This window comes from Rattus norvegicus, chromosome 4, assembly GCF_036323735.1.
Source record: "Rattus norvegicus strain BN/NHsdMcwi chromosome 4, GRCr8, whole genome shotgun sequence".
NCBI classification, from domain to species: Eukaryota; Metazoa; Chordata; class Mammalia; order Rodentia; family Muridae; genus Rattus; species Rattus norvegicus.
This window is the reverse complement of record NC_086022.1, coordinates 32,118,560-32,141,237: the sequence shown is the minus strand read 5'-3', so window position 1 is coordinate 32,141,237 and position 22,678 is coordinate 32,118,560. Positions and strand designations below refer to the sequence as shown.

The window sequence follows — 22,678 nt, the reverse complement described above, 5'->3', positions numbered from 1 at the left end:
CTGTCTACCTAGGTGCTCTGTAAGGATCCCAGATGGCTAGAAGATTCTCCCCACATTCACATCCTTCTCCTGGGACTTCCTAGCCTCCAAAACCCATAAAGAACGCTTTTTTAACATTATGAATGGCCTAGATTATGGTGTTCAGTTATATCAAGAGAACATATGATAACATAATATTAAATAGAGTAAATAAATACATAACTGCTATTCCTAGGGATGTCAGCTAAACAGACTCATAATTTGTCTTTCATCTGTAGACTGCTTCTGGTAAGATGGCCATTTTTACTATGCTAACACTATGAGCATGAGCATGGGAGAATTTTCCATCTTCTGGAAAATTCTTCAGTTTCTATCTTCACAGACTTGAAGTTCTTGTCAGATGGGTATTTCACTTGTTTGTCCAGAATTACACCAAGATATTTTATATTACTTGTGCCTATAGCGAAGGGTGTGGTTTCCATGATTTCTTCCTCAGCCCATTTACCATATGTAGAAAGGTGGGCTGATTTTTTTTAACTTAATTTTGTATATAGCCACTTTGCTGAAGGTGTCTATCAACTGTAGGAGTTCTTTGGTAGAGTTTTTAGGGTCACTTGAATATACTATCATATCATCTGTAAATATAGCAATACTATAACATCTTCCTTTCCAATTTGTATCTCCTTGATGTCTTTTAACTATCTTTTTGTTCTACCTAGGACTTCAAGTACTATACTAAAGAGATAGGGAGAGAGGTGACAGCTTTGCCTAGTCTCTGCTTTTAGTGGAATTGCTTTAAATTTCTTTCCATTTAATTTCATGTTGGCTACTGGCTTGCTATAAACAACTTTTATTATATTTATCCTTGTATCCCTGAAGGGGTGTTAGGTTTTGTGAAAGCATTTTTCAATACAAGATACCCATGCAATACTCTGGGGATCCAAAGAAGCTCAACAAGAAGGACGACTCAAGTGTTGTGTATAGTTTTGAAATCACTAGCGCCTTTTCCTGGGAAGGGCCACACTACCAGCCACTCCCAGATTTCCTTTCTACCTGCCTTTAGCTCTGGGAGTTGGGAGTGGGACTTCTGAATCTGTGGATAACACACACACACACACACACACACACACAGCTTTTCACTTTGAACTTGCCATCGAAGCACAACTGCTGGGGGAGGCTATCTTCTGCCTGTAAAAAACATGCCGTTAAAAATTTATTATCTCTGTCTATCTTTCGACCTGCCCTAAACTTAGTGTTTAGCTCAACCTAGGGCCAAACATCCTTAGCCACCTGTCTGTAGCAGAGGCTGCAGGCCTTACCTCCCCCTCCCCCCAAGGTCTTACATGACTGCTGTGTTCTTCTACCTCCAAAGCATGGCAGGAAAGCCCCTCTCTCCTTCCCTGCATCTCCTTTCCCACTGAGGACCCAGAAGTCCAACCTGTACTATCTACCCAGGAATTGGCTCCTGGCCTTCTTTATTGACAAATCAAAAACCAATTAGGGGACAGGACTTAAACATCACAACCTCCCCTTACACTCAGGGGAGGAGACTTGAACCCCAGTTAGAAAGGGGAATAAAGTAGTGATAGGAGGTGGATAGAGGGAGGGAATCGGGTGGAAGAGGGATGGGGAAGTGAATGGGTGCAGTTCAGGACCAGGTGGGAGGAGTGGCAGCAGATATGGCCAGAAGGACAGGAGAATGAATGAAAATCTACAGCTGGTAAGGATAGGGACATGAGGGCATGTCTTGGATGAAAGAGACTCCCAGGAGTCTATGTGGGAAACTTTAGCTGAGACTCCTAGTGGGTTCCTGATATGGAACCTGAAGTGGCCACTTCCTGTAGCCAGGCAGGATTCCCAGAGGAGGGATAAGTACAACAACCTACCCACAAAACTTTCAACCAAAAATGTGTTCTGTCTGTAAGAAATGCCTGCCTGGGGATCCTGTAGACCCACACTGGGCTGCTTTGTCTGGCTTCAGTGGGAGAGGATGCACCTAGTCTTGCAGAGACTCGTGACAGTTAAAGGGGTGGAGGGAGAGAGGATCTCAGAGGAGAAGGGGTGGCAGGATCAGGGGGGACTGTATGGAGAGGACCAGGACCGGGGACTTTATTGGTTGAGAAATAAAGTGAATTAATTAATTAATGGGGGAAAAACTCAGACTTTAAGTCTTTGGGCTTTACCGAAACAGACCAGATGGTGGCATAGTTGGTAATATAGAACAGCAGGAAAAAGAGGAAAAGAAAAGCATTTAGGGAAGTCTCTTTCCGTTTCAGAGAAACAGAAACTGAAACTGAGGCAGTTTTCAAGTCATTAGCCGCACCCTGGTGTTTCCCAGCCTATTTGTGCTGGTACCAAGGTAGACAAGCAGTCTGGTTTAGCTTACAGCAAGACTAAATGAAGTTATTTTTCCCTGACATCTTAGGAGGAAGAGAATACAGACACCAGACATTTTCTTCATCAAAATGGACAGTGTTTTCTTTTTTTCCTTTAAAATTTTCTTTTACATAGAAGAAATTTGAAAATTTGGGTAAGTACAAAATTTCTCCTTTTCTATTATTGTCATTGTTAGTGTGTGTACAGGAACAGTTTATGGAGCAGGCAAAAAACAAAACAAAAAAGCCCAAAAAGACAAAACTGAGGTTAGAAATTCAAGTATATTCAAAAACAAATCTGATTTTCTGAACTTAGAATTTCTGGGCTCTGTGTTGTTGTAAACTGTATTGTGGTCATAGCATTTCATCAAAGATGTTGTTGAAAATTAAGGACAGTTCTATTAAGATTCCTCAAAGAATAGCAGCATCTTCAGAAAGAAAAAAGAACCATTTTAATGTATACATTAGTGTGAAACACAGTCCCCTCCAATCCACTAGGGAACAGGCAGTTTGGAAAATGACATCCTCAATCCTGTGTTGGATCTAATGACAAGTCCATGTGTGGGAGACATGAAATAGATGCTCAAAGAAACAGGATGCTCAAAGAGCTTCTGCTAGGACGTTTTGGTATCATTGCAGTTTTCTGTGCCTGGTAAGAATCAGGGGCTGTGGTCTGATGTTTTTCCCCCTAAAATGTCATTCAAAGGTCTAGACGAACAATGTCATTGAATAAAGACCTACTTTCAGAAAAGACTGAGAAACCCTACAATTCAAGTCCCTCTCCCTCCTCCCTCTCCCTCTCCCTCTCCCTCTCCCTCTCCCTCTCCCTCTCCCTCTCCCTCTCTCTCTCTCTCTCTCCTCTCTCTCTCTCTCTCTCTCTCTCGCTCTCTCTCTCTCTCTCTCTCTCTCTCTCTCTCGCTCTCTCTCTGTTCAGTCATGTAAATTCTCTTTCTTTTTTTATAGTGTAAGCTCATAATTCTGGGGAACTTTAAAACACACACACACACACACACACACACACACACACTCACATACACATTCTCTTAATTTTAGTCCTAATTAGCCTTCCTCCTGTTTTCCTATTAATAGTTTCTTCAGACTTTCAGACTGTCAGGTGTTTCTAAAAGGCTTGCACAAACCCTAAAAGGTGCTGTAGGATCACACATATATAAAAATCTTTAAGAAAGCAAAACAGCAGGGAGACTAAAAGCATGTAGATTCTCCCCAAATGGCCTCCTCTGTGGTTTTAAATGATTGATTCAAGAAAGAATTATCAAGACTCAATGAGGCTTTAAAGCAGAGGCTCTCAAACTGTGAGTCTTGACATGGGCTGCTAAGATCATCAGAAAACAGAGATATTTACTTTATATTTCCCAACAATCGCACAGTTATGGTTATGAAGTAACAGGAAAATAATTTTGTGGCTGGGGTGATGGGGTCACCACACTGTGATGAACTGTATTAATGGTTTGCAATGTTGGAGAGTTTGAGAACCTCTGTTTTAGGGGAAGCACTGTAAAAAGTGCAACTTGTGTTTTATAAGCTTGGGGTGAAAATTCATCCCTTTTATGTTATTTGTTTAATTTCTCAACCAAATGTTTCAGACCAGATCTCTCTGCCTCCAACCATGATATGAGAAATCAGCTTTATATCCTGATATGTTTATGGCATGGGCATAAGTAATTCATCTGACTCATGATTCCACCATGTATTTTTATACTATTACACTAAGATGGGTGGGGCCACAGACCTATGTATAACTACGAGGTTTCACTGATACAGTTAGGGAGATTTCAGGTATCCTGATAAGATGTGGCATAAGAGCCCTGGGCTTGTCATCAGGAGGCTGGGAACACCAGGCAGCCAGGTGGCCATCATGTGCTCACCCTCACTATGTAGGTGGTGACTGGGCAGCAGCGGTGGCTGGACAGCATAGCAAAAACAGGGAGGGGGCTGGACAGCTCCAGTGAGTATATGAGGCATGTGAGTATATGTGAATATAAGAGTAACTAGTGGGCAGTGGGATCAGGTGTTATACAAATGTATTATCAGTAAAGGCAGTCCTTTCCTGCCTCCTTCTCCCTGCTCACATCAGATTACATGTACAGGAGGAAACGGCAACAGACCTGAGACAGCGGTACTCTGTCATTTATATGTCCCTTTTACATGCCTGGGTCATTTCTGTTGAGTCCATAAAACTTTGCCCCATGAAGATATGGAAATTGATGCCCTTGAGATCTGTTTTGCTTTTCAACTTGTTAATTGAGCAGAATTGGAAAACTGTGATGGGAAAAATACTGGGAAGTTTATCACTGACTTGGACCAGGCCAAGGTATGTTGCTGTACACAGAGAAGATAGCACTTTCAATGTCATCCAGAATCTTCCATTTCTGCTCTAACCAGTACTAAATATGCTGAAATATTATGGGGTTATATAATGTAGTGTGTTATATAAACTTGGCCATTTACATATATGAAGTTTAGATTTGAAAAATGTTATATAATAAATTATGTACTTTTCTGGGAAAAAAGGTAGAATGCTGCTTTGAAACAAGGCCAATCAAGTGATAAATGTTACTAATGACCTGTAAAGTGCAAGGTGTTGGCATTGAGCAGGTTTTTGGCATAGAAAACTTGTTCATTTGGAATAACACTTTAGGAATTATACTGTTGAGCTCTTCTTGGTGGCTTATGTGAATCAACACTGAGATGTTATTGGAGGTGTGTATGAGGAAATTTGCTGTTGCAGTCCCTTGTATGGTAGAGGGGAATCCAATGTTTCAACATTTTGACAGGTAGACATCTTCAAAATTCATGTTTGAAAACCATGCCATCCACTTACAAAAGAAATCATACACACAAAGTCTCTCACCCCCCTCTCTTACACACACACACACACACACACACACACACATTCCCATACACACTCTCACACACACATACATGCACTCACCACACACATACACACACTCACACATACACACACTCACAATGTTTTAAGTAAGTTTATAACTTTGCATTGGACTATTTTTATGTAGTCATCGTCTGAGTGCAGCCAGGGAGCCTTGGGTTAGATAAGCCTGCAAGATATAGATAAAACATTTTTCTGTCTGCTTTTTAAAAATTTAAAGTGGAACAGAATACATGGAAATGTTATAATACAGGGCTGGAGAGATGGCTCGGTGAAAAAGGAGAGCACTTGTTGCATGTGCAAGTATGAGAACTTGGGTCAATCCTTAGCTCTCACTTCTGAAACCCAGGGGTAGTGACCTGACTGTAACATGTGCACTGTCTGTGGTGGAGAGTGGAAGGTCATTGGTTATTTTTGGTGGCCAGCCTAGCCACAGTTTGGGTAAGAAAACCTGTCTCAGAGTAAAAACAATAGATAGCAATAGCACAGACTCCCATTATCTTAAACCACACAAGGACATCGCATGAGTGCTCTTCTTCCCTCCCTCCTTTCCCTGCCTCTTGCCTTCCCTCCCCTTCCTTCTCTGCCCACCCCCACACAAGCACATAGGCAAAGAATCTCACAGATTTAGTAGAAATAGGTTAAAAATTTAAATACCACAATAAAACCCTTTATTTTGTATGCTGAAGAAAAATGCAAGATACAGAAAGAATGAAGGGGCATTATTAAAGGACTTTCTGATATGCTGGTATTGTAAATTCAGTTTATAAACTAGCAACTAAAATTTATAGGGTAAGAGTCCTCTTTATTGAAAGCAGTCAGATTATTCAGAAAGTTTATTCAACTACAAAATTTGCAAGCAGGATGTTAATCTTTCTACTAGACTTTTACCTCTTTCTCTCTCTCTCTCTCTCTCTCTCTCTCTCTCTTTCACACACACACACACACAGAGAGAGAGAGAAACAGAGAGACAGACAGAGACAGTGACAGAGAGTCAGAGACAGATACAGAGACAGACAGAGAGACAGAGACAGAGACAAAGCAAACAAACCATATGAGGTCTAAGAAGATTGATTAGAAACAAGATGGTCATTTAAAAAACCAACACACAAATATGCATAAAATGTAGTTTTTTCAGATTTCAAGCTGAAACCTAGTGAGGTGTTTGTATGAATCTCTTGTCTATGGAGCCTTAGTAATGGTGAGGGTAGATATGTTTCTACAGTTGATATTCTTGTGTGCGGGGGATCTAAGCCCAAGTCTAACAGTGAGCTATATCCACTAGGCAGATAACGTTGAGTTTAGTTTTGGAGAAATTAAAGAAAACAGTACTAAGAATTAACTGTGAGTGAATAAACAAGTCAAAAGCTAGTACTGAAGTCTGGTGTAGCAATACAAAGTAGTAGATGTGAATACCTTGACTTGAACTAGTCCTTACCTTTGATTCTAGACTACAAGGTAGTCTTGTTTCTACACAGCCTCTGTTCTATTTTAGTCATCTTTTTATTTCACCATGTATTTCAGAGGCATCACTAGCTGTTTAAAAGCAGAGTGATGTATATGAACTGAGCCTGTCTGCATGATATAGCTCTGACTTTTTTGTATGTTCATTTATGTACCTTCCCGTATTCAGAGTCCTTGTTCCCATTCCCAGAAAACACATCCCTATGCACAAACTACTGCAGTTACTTAGTTCAACTCTGCCTGTCCTTCACCTTCACACAGTGTGTTCTCTTCTGTCCCTCGTGAGTGACTCACACTCATCTCTGTTGTGCCTGAGTCAGCACCTCATTTTTTCCTCCACTAAAATTGTTGTGTTATAAGGTAGATATATATATATATATTTAATTTGATAAAAATCAATCAAGTTCTTTTTAATCAAATTAGCTAGGACATAATGTGTTCTCACCAGCACATTGCAAAAGTTCCAGCCTTTGCTTTCAGCAACATTTTGGGTTCTGGGGTTTTAATGACAGCTATTCTGGTTGGCATGTGCTATTATTAATCCATGCAGTTTAATTTTGAATGTGTGCATCTGGTTAAGATTTTTGTGACTTTCAAAAGCCCTACCTGATGTCAAATGCCAAGCCTTTTACTAAAGTTCACAGAATATATACATACCACTACCATCTAGGAATGGAAGCACAATGAAGAAATAAGTTTACATTCTCAGCCTGAAAACAGAAACTGAAACTAAAAGCTGAGATCAAAGATATAGTGCCCAGGTGTTACCTACCCCCTATGGCCAAACAAAAGGTAAGGATGTTCCTTCAAGAGAACAAAGGCTTTCACAGCATCAGCAAGGCTCAGCAGGGGGCAAGCCCTGACAGGGAGACCCAGGAGGGTCTGACACCCACCCAGTTACCATCCTACAGCTAGTCCTATATTGTCCTCATCTCCAACCCAGAACCAGCAAATTGTCCGAAATTCCCATAAGGAGAGACGTTTGCATCACTGGAATTTTAATGTGTAGCTCCTGTTGTGTCAGCTATCTAAAGATATAACTTTGAAAGTATAAGTTTTCCAAACTCATTGATCTTGCTTCTTTTGGACACAGTGAGAGCATCAGTGACCTCTGTGATCATCAACCTTACTTGAGGGAGTTCATTGTGTCTCCAGGCAGTTTGGGTAAGTTACATGTTTCATCTCACTTTTCAGATCTTGCTCATGTAGAGTTAGTTATAATAACTTCTGATTCACCTAATATTTGTAGCATCTAGTATTGCTGTATTCTTCTATCTCTCTTTTATTCTTGAAGAACTCTTGCATACCTGTGTCAATCACCTTTTATTGAGTACCATTTTGGACTACGTGAGCATCTTTGTTGTGACTGTTTTTACTTTTTAAATTTCTTCTTTTAACTATTGTCCCTCTTTCTTCCCTGTTTAACTTTACTATATTGTTCAATAAACTTACTAAATTATCACTCTATTTTTATAAAAGCATTTAAGGTTATATGCTCTACAAATATTTGTGGGGCTTTTTTTGAAGTTTTGATACTCAACATTTTCATTGATGTTCAATGTAAAGGTTTTCTCTTTAATGGATGCCATTGTAATTTTGTTGTTTTTTTATTTAAGTTTAACTTGTGATTACCGCCATCTACATGCACTTGTGGGAAGTAATCATATAGTTGATATACCTTTTATTAAGGTTTTTTTTTAACGGTACATGCTTTCAATGTTACAGTACAACATCACATTGAGATTTGCACATTCAAACATAAAAGCTACACACAGAGGTGGCCCGGTCTGCAGGGATTCAGAGTGGACCTGGGAGGGGGTGAAAGAATGGGGGACAGGAGGTGCAAAGAAGGAGAGCCAGTCTGCGTTCTGGTCAAGCTCTCAAAGTTTATTTCAAAAAATAGCGGCTTATAAAGACAAGCAGGCAGGAAGGTTACCCAGGACAATCCATCACTGCCACCACCCTTCCTATAGCCCTAAACCATAAATTGCAGGTATACACTGATAAGAACAGACAACTGGCTAGGTGTCCCAAGGCTGGAGGCTGTAACTGGCTTAATTTTCCTGGAGATAGGGGCCGTACAATGAGCAGAGCATTCCTGAGAAGAATTCCTGAGACAGAGCTTACTTGGCTCCTGGCACAAAGGTCTCCCTTGTTGGTCTTTATAGTTATCCTCACTCCCTTATAACCACCTCTCCTTAACTCTATTAATATGTTGTCCATTATCATGGCTTCCCCATATATGTACCTGGAAATGTGCAGATTGTGACATTAGGCTTGTTTTTTCACTAAGCAAAATTCTCCTTAGATTTCCAAAGGCTGTTTTGTATTGTGGTTTCCTTATAAAATATCCCCTGAAGGCTCATGTGGTGAAGGCTTGGTCCCCTACAGTATACAGAAATGCTGCATCTTAAAAAATGAATGCATCATGAAGACTCTGACCTAATAAATGGATTAATCTATTGATTGATTTGTGGTTTGATGGCTTTGTTGGAAGATGGTAGAAACTAAAGGAAGTGACCTAGCTGCTGGAAGTTAGGTTTGTTAGTCGAGGCATGCTTTGAAGTTTTATTTAATCTACCATACTCTTTCCCTCTGCTTCCCTATCTGCTTTCTGACTGACATGAGGTGAGAAGCTTTCCTCCACTTTGTCTTTCTTCTATGACATTTATGAGTTACTTTGCCTAAGTTGACCATCTCCAGTTTCACCCATTTATTGCAAGTGACATAATTTTTTTGTGGCTGAGTAGTTCACTATCATATATATATATATATATATATATATATATATATATATATGATAAGAGAACTACTTATAAGAGAAAAGACACCTTGATAATTTTCTAACTGGTCTATTATGATAACTGCCATAGTAAAAATGAATATATTGAAATCTTTATTTTACAGTAAGTTTCATTTTTTCATTATGTGACAGAGGTAGTATATCTAGATGAAATGTTGGGGTAATTTTACATTTTTCTTATAAGCTTTATACCGATTTCCATAGTAATTAAATAATTCATATTACCACCAACATTATTTAAGGGCTCCCTCTCACTTACCACTGCCACATCTTGGCTTCTTCAGTGCCTCAGAGTTGCATTCCTAAGAGCTTCTACCTTCTTGGTTGGATTTATTCATGGGCATTGTTTAAGGTTACTGTGAAAGCTATTATTTTTCTGATTTATTTTCCTGAATGTTCTTTATTAGTTCATTATTATTATTAGGAAAGCTACTAAATTTCATTTGTTGAATTTGTATTTTCCTACTTAGCTATAAGTATTTGTTATAACTAAGAGTTTTCTGGCGATACTGTCCCGGTATCTTTCAGGATAATGTCACCTAGAAACAATTTACTTTTTCCTTTCCCATTTGTGTCACTTCTGTTCCTTCTGTTTTACTGGTCTAGTAAAGACATTCAACAGTATATTGAAAGCACTGCTCTTCCATGGCCTCCCCATCAGTTTCTGACTCCAGGCTCCTTGCCTAAATTCCCGCCTTGGATTCTGTCAGTGATGGACTAGGCTTAGAATATATAAGCCAAATAAGGCTAAGCTTCCCTAAAGTACCTTTAGTCACAGTCTTTATTAGGGAAACAGAAAGTAAAACAAAACAGTAACTCCTCAGCCCACTTTCACATCTAGATAGTTCTAAACTCAGTAAGAGTGGACACCTTTTCTCATTTTCTTGTTTTAAAGGAAACACTTTCATCGTTTCATTTTTGTGATCTAGGATTGCAGTTTGTATTGTCACTTGTAACACCACTGTGACCAAACTGACAAAAAGCATCTGAGCAGGCAGGATTTACTTTAATTTAAGGTCTTAGAATAGGGAAAGCATAGTAACAACAGTTTTCTGTTAAATCAGCATATCAGGAAGGAGAAAGAGACCTTGGGAAGAAATGGAGACTGGCTAGCTCCTCTACCATGGCTAGACACCATGCCCAGAATATTCTATAACCTCCCAAAACAGTGTCACCAGCTAGGAAGCAAGTGTGCAAACACATGAAGCAGTGGGAGATATTTCACGCTCAAGTCATAGTATTTCACATCTGGTGCCCCTACGCTTATAGTCATCTCATATTGACAAGTCTATGCAAACTCCTCTGGATTTTACAATCCCAACAATTTCAAAGGATTGAATACTCAAGGCAATCATTTAACTGTGAGTGGTATCACATGGGAGAAAAGGTTTATTTGCTTCTACATACAAAGGTACTGATTAAATATTCCCAACCCATGAAGAGGAATGGAAGTATAGCAAGCAAAGATCAAAACTAATCTGTAGCTTAGAGTGAAAAAAGAAAGTAGAGAAGGTTTCACATACTGCTGAGGAAAATATGCTTTATCTATTGGGAAGAATGTCCCAGAGACAACTGTTGAGCACAGTAGATCTAAAGTGTAATTTTCTTACGAAGTTTCTTTGCTAAACACTTTAGAAGAACTATCTAGATCTGTTAGTGTGATGATGGGTCACTGTTTTGCTTTGCTTCCTGTTTACCTCATAAAGACCATGACATAGAATGATTTGGGGGGAAGAATGGGTTAATTTGGCTTATCTATCCCAATCACAGTCCATCACTTAGGGAAACCAAGGTTCCCAGTCACAGGCCATCACTAAGGGAAGACAGGAATCCAAGCCATAGTTCATCATTGAGGGAATCCAGGGACCCCAGTCACAGCCTGTCACTGAGGAAAGTCAGAGACCCCACTCACAGTGTATCACTGAGGGAAGCCAACGCTGGAACTTAGACAGGAACGTGGACTCAATAACTGAAGCAGAGGTCATGGAAGAGCACTGTGGTTTTGGTTTACCTCCCATGACTTACTCAACCTGCTATTTTATACAACATAAGACAACCTGGCCAAGGGTGTTACCACCTACAGTGGGCCAGCCCCTCCCACATTAATCATTAATCATAAAAATGCCCTGCAGACTTACCTGCAGTACAATCTAATAGAAAAAGTTTCTCAGCCAAGGTTCCTTCTTCCCACATGACCCTGACTTCTATCAAGTTAACAAAAAATTAACCAGCAAATCACCAACATTTACCATGTTAGGATTTACTTAACCTTTGTAATTTTTAATGTTTATTGCATATGATTACGAGTTTCAAGATTCAGTCCTTAAATATTTACAAGACTATATCCTCTCAAAGAATTGCTTCCCTTATTAAAATGCTATAACTCTTTTCATCTCTCTTATTTTCTTGATTTCCCTTTTAATGGAAATATTTATTTTTGTATATGTATTCTGATTATGGTTTCCTTCAGCAGCCCCTTCAAGATCCTTTACCACTCACCTCTCATTGGATCCACACCCTTTCTACAGAATGATAATATCTTAGTCAGGATTTCTATTCCTCCAAAACATCATGACCAAAAAGCAAGTTGGGGAGGAAAGGATTTATTCATTTATTCAACTTACACTTCCACATTGCTGTTCATCAACAAAGGAAGTCAGGACTAGAACTCAAGCAGGTCAGGAAGCAGGACCTGATGCAGAGGCCATGAATGGATGTAATTTACTGGCTTGTTTTCCCGGGCTTTCTCTGCTTGCTTTCTTATAGAACCCAAGACTACTAGCCTAGGGATGGCACCACACACTATGGGCCCTCCCAACCTTGATCTCTAGTTGAGAAAATGCTATACAGCTGGATCTCATGGAAGCATTTCTTCAGGGGAGGCTCCTTTGTGATAACTCCAGCTTGTGTCAAGTTGACACACAAAACCAGACAGTATAGATAATAAATAAGATAAAACAAAAACAAACATACAAAGAGGAATAAGGCAAAACCAAACCAATCCAAAAACAAAACCTACAAAAAACCCAAAAGACAAACAATCAAAAAACAGAAGAAATGAACCAAACAAAAAGCATTGAAAACTTGGGTATTACTCTAATAGGTTTGCCTTCACATGTTTCTTGGTCTTTTTTCCTTGAGGTTTTTTACTATTCTTTGTTCTGTACATTTAGTATTTTGATTTTTTTATATGTCATGGGGAATTTCTTTTCTGATCCAGTTTTTTTTTGGTGTTCAGTTTGCTTCTTGCACCTTGATAGAGACCACTTTCTTTAGGGTAGGAACATTTTCTTCTATGGTTTTGTTAAAAATATTTTCTGGGCCTTTTTCCTGGGTTTCTTTTCTTTCCTCTATTTCTAATTGTAGGTTGATGTCATTATGCAGGTGAAAGCAGACAAGATAAAACAAGGCCTGTCATTGGACTAGAAGGAAGGGAGATGGGGACAGAGGTTTTAGAAGGAGAGAGAGAAGCAAGAATGAGGAGCTAGGAGAATCAAGATGGACTGGAGAAGCATAACTCAGATCCGAGTGGTCTTGAATCTAGGTGGGAGGTTTTTATCCTTATTTTAAGTTTACTGTGTGGATGTATTGTGGATTGAGAATTTAACATATAAATATGATTTTTGGGTTGCAATTTATTGAGTTATGATTTTAATGGGTTGTTGGGAGATTATACCATAAGTATTAGGCAGTGGATGCTAGACATGTAAACAGAGCAGTGGCAGAGAGTTATGAGAGGGTAGCCACCACTGGGACCAAAGGGTAGATGTTGGGAATGTAAGCAGAGTCCACAGTAAGAGATCGGAGAGATAGGCAGTCTCTGTATGAAACTGGCATGATAGCAACCCACCTTGGGAACTAGAAAGGTAGAGATATTGATACTGGGCTCAGAGCAGTGTGAGATGGGACAGAGCTTAGTGGATGTGACGCTTTGCTAACTAAGATGAAAATATCCCACAGATGCCATGTGACCCTCGGTGCCAGCACTATTGCGGGATAAAAGAAACCATTTTTAAATAATTACTGCAACATCTATTACTCATAATTGGGACTTTTCATAGTGTTCTAGGTTGCCTGGGTGTTCATACCTAGATTTTTTTATACTTAACATTTTCTTTCACCAAGATATTGATTTTTTTTCTTTCTTCAAAGCTTGAGAGTCTGTCTTCCATTCCTGTTATTCTATTGGTGAAGCTTGCTTTGATTCCTACATTTTTTCATTTACAGTTTTACTGCAGTTGGGTTCCCATTTCCACTTTCATATCTTGGACTATTTTCTTCATTTCCATCTGCTATATGTTTTCATGGGTTTCATTAATGGGTTTATCTCCTCTTTAAGGTCCCTGGAAATACTCATGATAGCTATTTTTGAAGTCCTTTCTTGAGCTTCTGCTGCATTGCATTCTCGAGGCCAATAAGGCTGTTGGGCTCTAGTGAAGTCATATTTTCCTTGCTGTTATTAATTACTATAATAAGGCTGCTATTGTTTTTATGCTGTTATTTGGGCACCTGGGTTTGAGATCATTGTGCTGATATTAGGTTTTCTCTTTGTTCTGTGGGAGTTTCATTCCTGGTTTTCCTATGTTCTTTTGGGTTCTTTGGACTGTGTGGTGTCTGCAGGTTGCCTGGGAGAGTATGCTTCGGAAATCCAGGTGTGACCACTAAGGATTTCAGGTAGAAAAAATTTTTGAGACACTAGAAGCTGACACTAAGAAATGTAGATGAACTAGAAGAGCTGGGAGAATCCATAAAAGGGAGGGAAGCTGGGTGTGCCACCAGGATCTGTGTAGACTCCTGGATGTGCTGGCAGAGAAGCCATAGCATGTTGTCTGTTACAAAGGTGAGTGTGAAAGTGGATGATTGTAATTGGAGAAGAGGAGGGAAAGTGATGATCACTGATTCCCTGGCCAGCATGGCCAGAGGGTTTCCAGGGGGTAACTATAGGTGTTGTTGGCTAGGACAAAGGGGTGAGGCAGTGGAGGAAAGCTGTAGGAAAATATATGCATGATCACTGGGAATGGGAGCAGAGAGGAAGAAGAGACTGCAGTGGATAGTTTGCTACAAAGAACACACATACACAGACACAGACACAGACACACACATACACACACACACACACACACACCATTTATTGAAATGATTTACAGGCTGTAGTTCAGCTAATTCAACAATAGCTGTCTGTGAATAGAATGTCCAAGAATGCTCAGTCCATAAGATTAGATGTCTCAGCTGGTCTTCAGTATATGCTATGATCCTAAAGAGGTATACTCTAAAGCCAGTGAAGAAATGAACTTGCTAGCAAGTTAATAGAATCAGGAAAAGCTTTCTTCTTCTATGTCTTTACACAGACATCCATTAGAAAGTATGGCACAATTAATGGTGTGTCTTCCTATTAAAAAATCTGGACTAGGGTAGATTTACCACTTTAAACCAGGCAATACATCTCTCCTAGGTGTACTTGATTGTATATTCATTTATTCATTGTGGTTACTTTTAAGATAACAATCCATTACTTTATTGTAGTTCATTCAAGATGTAATAAAGTTGACAACCAATACTAGCCATCCCACTGGGCCTGGCTTGAACTTTTAAAAACTTCAAAGTCTACCCCCTAGTGGCATACTTTCTCCAAAAAGTCACATCCTAATCCTTTCAAATAGTGCCACTCTCTGAGCATTCCAATATATGAACCTACAGAGGACTCAGTCTTATTCAAATCACTACAATGTCCCAAAATTTGTTTCTATAGTAATTCTAAACATCCATTAAGCTGACAATCATGTGAGCCCGCCATGTGCATTCACATAAAACATGCTGCAAGGTTCACTAAACACATGCATTAAAATCTAAAAGATTACATTGTGCTTGGCAAGCATTCTGTATGATTTCAATTATTTAAAATGTGTTGAAGTTTGCTTTGTAACTTGGGAAATAGAAAATCTTGACTATTAAAAATGGTATTTTGTTGTTCTTGGAGTATTCTATAAATACAATTTGAAGCCTATTGATAGACAGTGATGTTAAATTGGTAATGTTAAAGTCTTCTGTATGTTTCCCTATTCCTGTTTAACTGTCATCTCAACTGTTAAGGCAAGGAAAGGTACTGAGGGCTCCAGTTATACATGCATATTTGCTTAAAATTGCAAAATCCTATCAGTGTTTACATCACAAAGTTACTAACAGTTTTGCCTGTTGCAAATACCTTTAGGATTTTTGTGACATCTTGTTAGGTGAACTTTTATAAATATTTAATACCATAGTCTGTGATTATTTTCTTTATACTGTTATCTACTTTGTCTGCAGTTAGTTAGTATAACTACTTCTATGCGTATTAAATAATATTTAAATGGTATAAATCTATGCATACTATTACTTTCAATGTGTTCAACTCATATTTTAATTGGACATCATATAAACAGGATGCAGTGTAGTAATATTTTTAATCCAATCCACCAACTTAGTGTTTTTAATTTCTGTATATAAAACATTTATAGTGAAAGTGGTTATTGATATGATGGGAGTCAATCCTGTAATGCTAAATACTGGCCCTGGTTGCCTCAGGGAGTAGAGAATCCACACTTATACCAAGTGATGCTATGTGACTTTGTTCCTTAATTTAAAACTATTGGTTAAATAAATATGTTGACAGACTATAGCTGGGCAGAAGAGAGGTAGGTGGGGTTTTGGGTGCTGGGTTTGGGGTCTGAGGAGACCATGAGGTAAAGAGAAGAAGGTAGAGAGAGAAGGCACCATGGGGTAGGTGAGTCATGAAAACATGGCAGTGAGAGTTGGCCAATTTGAGTTAGGAGCAGCCCAGATGGAACAGAAAAAGTTATAACTTGGGGTTATTGATGGGGAAGTAGATTATAACAACTCAGAGGGTATACATCAGCCCATCCTGAGTGCTTTAAAGGTTTTATTAAAGATATAAAGGGTTTTTTAATATCTGGGAGCCAAATGATCAAAGGTAGGCTAGAAAACCCCAATTTGAGATTAAACCATACTACAACACATATTTTTATTTTCTTCTATATAGCAGAGTTGAATATTCATAATAATACAGAAAACACATGTTATAAGTGATAACCATAAAAAGCATGATCTATGAATGGAAGTATTCCCAATATATATTTAGTATATAAAGTAAAAAGAGAAAGGAGGACTGGAAATAATGTGCTACAAGTCATGTAAGGATAAGTGCTGTGCATTTAGATTTGGGGGTATTTCTCTTGGTTGATATAGAATAAGCTGGTGTCAAAAACTGTTCAAATGTTGTGATATGTACATTTTACCTATTTAAAAACAGAATGCTTCACATTTTCACTTATATACTACAGCATATTTTTTTCTCTTCTCTATACAGCTAATCAGAATGGCAGAGACACTCAACCTTCCAAAAAACACAGATGACTGGACAAAAGAGGATGTAAACCTGTGGCTAGAAAGTCATAGGATTGACCAAAAGCACAGGGAAATCTTGATGGCACAAGATGTGAGTGGAGTAGTCTTGAAGTGGTTAAATAAAAAAAATCTTGTTGAAATGGGCATAACCCATGGGCCAGCTATCCAAATAGAAGAGCTATTCAAAGAATTGCAGAAAACACCCAAAGAAAATCTTACTAAGACATGTAAGAAGACAAAAGGCAGAAAAAATATCCCTAAAACCCAGACAGAAAGTAGAGAGACTTCAAATCAAAACCAGAGAGCTGAAGAGAACTCATGCAAGGCTGACACCTCTGCAGTGAGTCCAGAAGGAAACTCACAAAGGACTGCAGCAAGTCCAGAGGCTAAAGGTTCTAAATCAGAAAAAAATGACCTAGTAGAAGATAAAGCAGTCCAACAGGATAAGCAGGCATCTCCAGGACCAACGTGCATTGCATATCCTTTCAATGAGTTCAGTAATCCATATCGTTACAAATTACATTTCATCCTACAGCCTGAAACAGGGCCACTCAATCTCATTGACCCAGTACATGAGTTCAAAGCCTTAACAAACACAGAGACAGCCACAGAGGAGGACATAAAGATGAAATTTAGCAACGAAGTCTTCCGATTTGCTTCAGCTTGTATGAACTCACGTACTAATGGCACCATTCATTTTGGAGTCCAAGACAAACCCCAAGGAAGGATTGTTGGCATGGAGCTCACCACCGTCACTAAAGATGCCCTCATTGACCACTTCAATCTGATGATAGTCCAGTATTTTGAGGTCCATCAAGTCCAACAAGCAAAGAAGTGCATTCGAGAGCCAAGATTTGTGGAAGTTTTACTGCCAAATAGTACTCCATCTAATAAATTTGTTATTGAGGTGGATATCATTCCACAATATTCAGAATGCAAAGAAGATTTCTTCCAAATAAAAATGCATTGGCATAAGGATGAAACATGGCAACAAATTCCAAAATACTCGGTCTTTGTGAGAGATGGTCCGAAAAGTAAGGACATCATAGGGAATAAAGCTGATTTCAAAGCTTTTAAGTTAGACCTAAAAGCACTGGCAGACTCTAGGAAAGAAGCAGAAAAAAAATCCAAAGTAAAATCAGATGGAAGCAACAGTCAGGGGCAAAAGCTAATTGACCTGTTGACAGGAAATAAGGATCTGCTAGATAACTCACACTATGAATGGTACATTCTTGTAACAAATAAATGTCATCCAGATCAAACCAAACACCTAGATTTCCTGAAGGAAATTAAATGGTTTGCTGTACTAGAGTTTGATCCTGAGTCTGAGAGCAATGGTGTGGTCAAGGCTTTCAAAGGAAGCCGAGTAGCAAACCTCCACTTTCCAAGCCTATTTATAGAAGAAAAACCCACAGTAAGTGAAAAGATTTCCAGTCTGAATCTTTATCAGCAACCTAGCTGGATTTTCTGCAATGGCAGGTTAGACCTAGAGAGTGACAAATACCAACCCTTAGATCCGATATCCTGGCAAAGAGAGAGAGCTTCTGAAGTCAGAAGACTGATTTCATTTCTTACACGTGATGACATAATGCCAAGAGGGAAATTTCTGGTAGTGTTTTTATTACTGTCCTCTGTGGAAGACCCAAGAGATCCCCTTATTGAGACTTTCTGTGCTTTCTATCAAGATCTTAATGGAATGGAAAATATACTGTGCATTTGTGTACACCCACACATATATCAGGTATGGAAAGACCTACTTGAAGTAAGATTATCAAGCCAGCAAGATGAATTATCAAGCCAAAGCATTTTTAGTTTAAATCTTGCAGAGATAAATGGCACTATTCTTAAATTAAAATCTTTAACTCAGTCTTCGAAGCGATTCTTGCCATCTGTTGGCTCATCTACTGTCCTTCTGAAAAGGGAAGAAGAAATTATGACTGCCTTGGAAATCCTCTGTGAAAATGAATGCGAAGGTACACTCTTGGAGAAAGATAGAGAGAAATTATTTGAATTTAAGACATCCAAAGAGAAAGACTTCTACAGGGGTGGCAAAGTGTCTTGGTGGAACTTCTACTTTTCTTCTGAAAACTATTCTTCATCATTTGTCAAAAGGGATAAATATGTAAAACTTGAAAAAAAGATTCAAGAATGGGCAGATTCTTCTCAGCCAGTATGTGCAAAAATTATTCACCTCTATCATCATCCAGGCTGTGGAGGGACTACTTTAGCAATGCACATCCTCTGGGAACTAAGGAAGAAATTTAGATGTGCTGTGCTGAAAAATAAGACAGAGGACTTTTCAGAAATTGGAGAACAGGTAACAAATTTAATCACGTATGGAGCAACAAACCATCAGGAGTATTTACCTGTGCTGCTCCTTGTTGATGATTTTGAAGAGCAAGACAACGTCTACCTTCTTCAGACCTCCATCCAAACGGCTGTGGCTAAGAAACACATTCGATATGAGAAGCCTCTAGTAATCATTCTCAATTGTACAAGGTCACAAAATCCTGAGAAAAGTGCAAAGAACCCAGACAGTGTTGCCCTAGTACAACAACTCTCTGACAAAGAACAAAGAGCATTTGAGTTGAAGCTGACAGAAATCAAAGAACAGCATAAAAACGTTGAAGATTTTTATTCTTTCATGATCATGAAAACCAACTTTAACAAAGAGTACATAGAAAATGTGGTCAGGAACATTCTGAAAGGGCAAAATGTCACCACCAAAGAAGCAAAGCTCTTTGCTTTCCTGGCTCTCCTTAATGCATTTGTACCTGACACTACCATTTCTCTTTCACAGTGTGAGCTTTTCCTAGGAATCTCAAACAAGAAGGCTTACTGGGGGACAGAAAAGTTTGAAGATAAGATGGGTACTTACTCCACAATTCTAATCAAATCAGAGGTGATCGAATGTGGGAGCTACTGTGGAGTGCGCATCATTCACCATTTGATTGCCACTCTCTCCCTGGAGGAATTGAAGAGAAGCTACAATTTGAGCAAAAGTAAAATTGTGATGGATATGTTAACAGAAAACTTGTTCTATGACACTGGTATAGGAAAAAGCAAATTTTACCAAGACATGCAAACATTGCTGATCACAAGACAGCGCAATGAACATGAACGTGAGACAGGAAACTGGTTTTCTCCATTCATTGAAGCCTTACATAAAGATGAAGGAAATGATGCAGTGAAAGCTGTATTACATGAAGCTACACGTAGGTTCGACCCCAATGCATTCATCTGCCAAGCTTTAGCCAGACATTTCTACCTTAAAGAGAAGGACTTTGAAAGTGCTCTACTTTGGGCAAAACAAGCAAGAAAAATAGCGCCTAATAATTCTTACATCTCAGATACACTAGGTCAAGTCTACAAAAGTAAACTAAGATGGTGGGTAGAGGATAATATAAAAAATGGGATTATCTCGGTGGATGAGCTAACTGAACTTTTAGATTTAGCGAAGCATGCATCAGAGGCTTTCAAAGACTCTCAACAGCAAACTGAAGACCGAGAATATGAAGGGAAAGAAAGCGTGTATCAGAAGTCAAAAAGGAGGTATGACACTTACAACATAGCTGGTTATCAAGGAGAGATAGAAGTTGGCCTCTATACCATCCAGATCCTCAAACTTCTTCCTTTTTTTAACAGCAAAAATGAACTATCTCGACAAGTTATGATCAACTTTATATCAGGAAATTGTGATATACCAGGGGATCTAAATGAATTTAAGTCAGTATTGAAGAATTTTATTTCTTATCTAACTAACCTGCAGTCTTCTTTGAAGAAATCCTTTGATTTTTTTGATGATTACTTTGTCCTTCTAAAACCCAGAAACAATATAGAGCAATATGAAGAGGCTAAAAGTCGGAGAAAGGTGGCCATGTACTTTAAGAAGTATGTAGAAATATTTGGCCCCTTGGCAGAATTACAAAATCAAAATTTTAGATCAAAGCTCAGTCTACCACTACAAGTAGAAAGGACTCGGAGAAGCCTAGAAGCTTTAAAAGCAGACAAGTTTTCTGGACTCTTGGAATACCTTATCAAAAGTCCAAAAGATACGGTGAGCTCCATGGAAGATATTGTGAATAAATATACTTTCCTTCTTGAGCAATGTGCTATCAAAATCCAACAAAAGGAAAAGCAAAATTTTATCTTGGCCAGCATCATTCTCTCTTGTATTAACCCTATCTCCAAGTTCGTGAAGCCCATTAAAAAACTGAAAGAACAGCTTCGAGAGATCCTGCAACCAATAGGACTGACTTACCAGTTTTCAGAACCTTATTTTCTAGCCTCTCTTTTATTCTGGCCAGAAAACCAACAACTAGATCAAGATTCTAAACAAATGGAAAAGTATGCTCAAGCACTGGAGAAATCTTTCCGGGGGCAGTATAAACGTTTGTATCGCACAAAGCAACCAATTGCATATTTCTTTCTTGGGAAAGGCAACAGTAGGAATAGACTGATTCACAAAGGAAAAATTGATGAAAATTTTGAAAATTTATCAGATATTAATTCCTGGTGGCATACAGGAAAAGTATGGGAAGAGAAAAAGGTCCAGGATCTTTTAGTTCGTTTACCGGGACGAGCTGAAAACAACTGTTTATACATAGAGTATGGGATCAATGAAAAAATCACAATACCAATTAAACCCACTCATTTTGGTCAGCTTAGAAGTGGGAGGAGCATAGAAAAGGTGTCTTTTTACCTAGGATTTTCCATTGGCGGCCTTCTTGCTTATGACATTAAAATTGTTTAAGACCTTGAGTTTCTCAAGAGATATGGTTTTAATATCAACTTTTTTCTTTAATTTACTTATAGATACCACTCTTAATAATTCTGTGTAGTGGGGAAAGGAAGAGTAGTAGAAGAAAAACAAGACTGAGCCTCACTTGGGTATTTCTGTGCATAGGGTTCTTTTTACTCTTCCCTCTGTGTTGGCAAGAAATTCTTCTAAAACTTCTGCAAAATAAAATCGGACAAAAATATGCAATTTGTTTTCATCTTCATTTTTTCACTAGAATCTTGCTGGGGCAGTTTTCCTCCTGCCTTCTGCATTAAACTTATCTCTATAATCTATCAGTTAACTCTTTTCTTTTAATTGACAAATAGGCACTTGGGGTAAGCAATGTGATTTAAAAATGTGTATACATTAACAAATGGTTAAGTTAAGCTGAGTAACATACTCATTGCTTTACAACTTATGTCTTGTTATAAGAACATTTGAAATTTATTCTCTTAGTCTTTTTCTTTTTCCCACATCCCTCTCTCTGTTTTGAGTTGTTGCTTTTAAATCAGGGTCTCTCTTTTTACATAACCCTGGCTGTCCTGGAACTCATTAAGTAAACCAGTCTGGCCTTGAAATCACAGGCATCTGACTGCCTCTGCCTCCCAAGTACTAGAATCAAAGGTGTGTACTACCATGCCAGCCTACAATTTTCAAAAATATGTTACTTTGTTATTAACTATAATTGTCATACTATATAATAGACCCTCTTGTTTAACTGCCCATCATATCCATTTACTTGTATCACCCCATTTTAAACACATACCTAGTACTCATCACATAGTCTTTGTTCAATGCCTTTGCCCCTTTGAGTACAATTTCTTGGATTCCACATTTATATGAAAATATAGGTGATTTTTATGTACTTGAGTTATTATTTTAAAATCACTATTTGTTAAGATGTTTTAATGATTTTTAAACATAATCCCTCTAATTCAAAACAGCCTTAGTTTGGAAATCTAGAG

The 22,678-nt window shown here is 38.5% G+C and overlaps 1 protein-coding gene across 2 annotated transcripts; it reads left to right on the top strand.

Annotated features, from left to right (window-relative positions):
• The first annotated feature begins 2,229 nt into the window (after positions 1-2,229).
• Positions 2,230-21,920, top strand: Samd9 (sterile alpha motif domain containing 9). 2 transcript variants are annotated; one of them, XM_063286467.1, is made up of 4 exons: positions 2,230-2,509; positions 7,823-7,893; positions 12,917-13,076; positions 16,896-21,915. In XM_063286467.1, the coding sequence occupies exon 4, from the start codon at positions 16,905-16,907 to the stop codon at positions 21,684-21,686; it is 4,782 nt and encodes a 1,593-aa protein (XP_063142537.1). In that variant the 5' UTR covers positions 2,230-2,509; positions 7,823-7,893; positions 12,917-13,076; positions 16,896-16,904; the 3' UTR covers positions 21,687-21,915. The 2 variants fall into 2 exon arrangements, with proteins under 2 accessions (XP_063142537.1, NP_001386282.1); NM_001399353.1 differs by lacking the exon at positions 12,917-13,076 and having other exon boundaries at positions 2,280-2,509; positions 16,896-21,920.
• Positions 21,921-22,678: the final 758 nt, after the last annotated feature.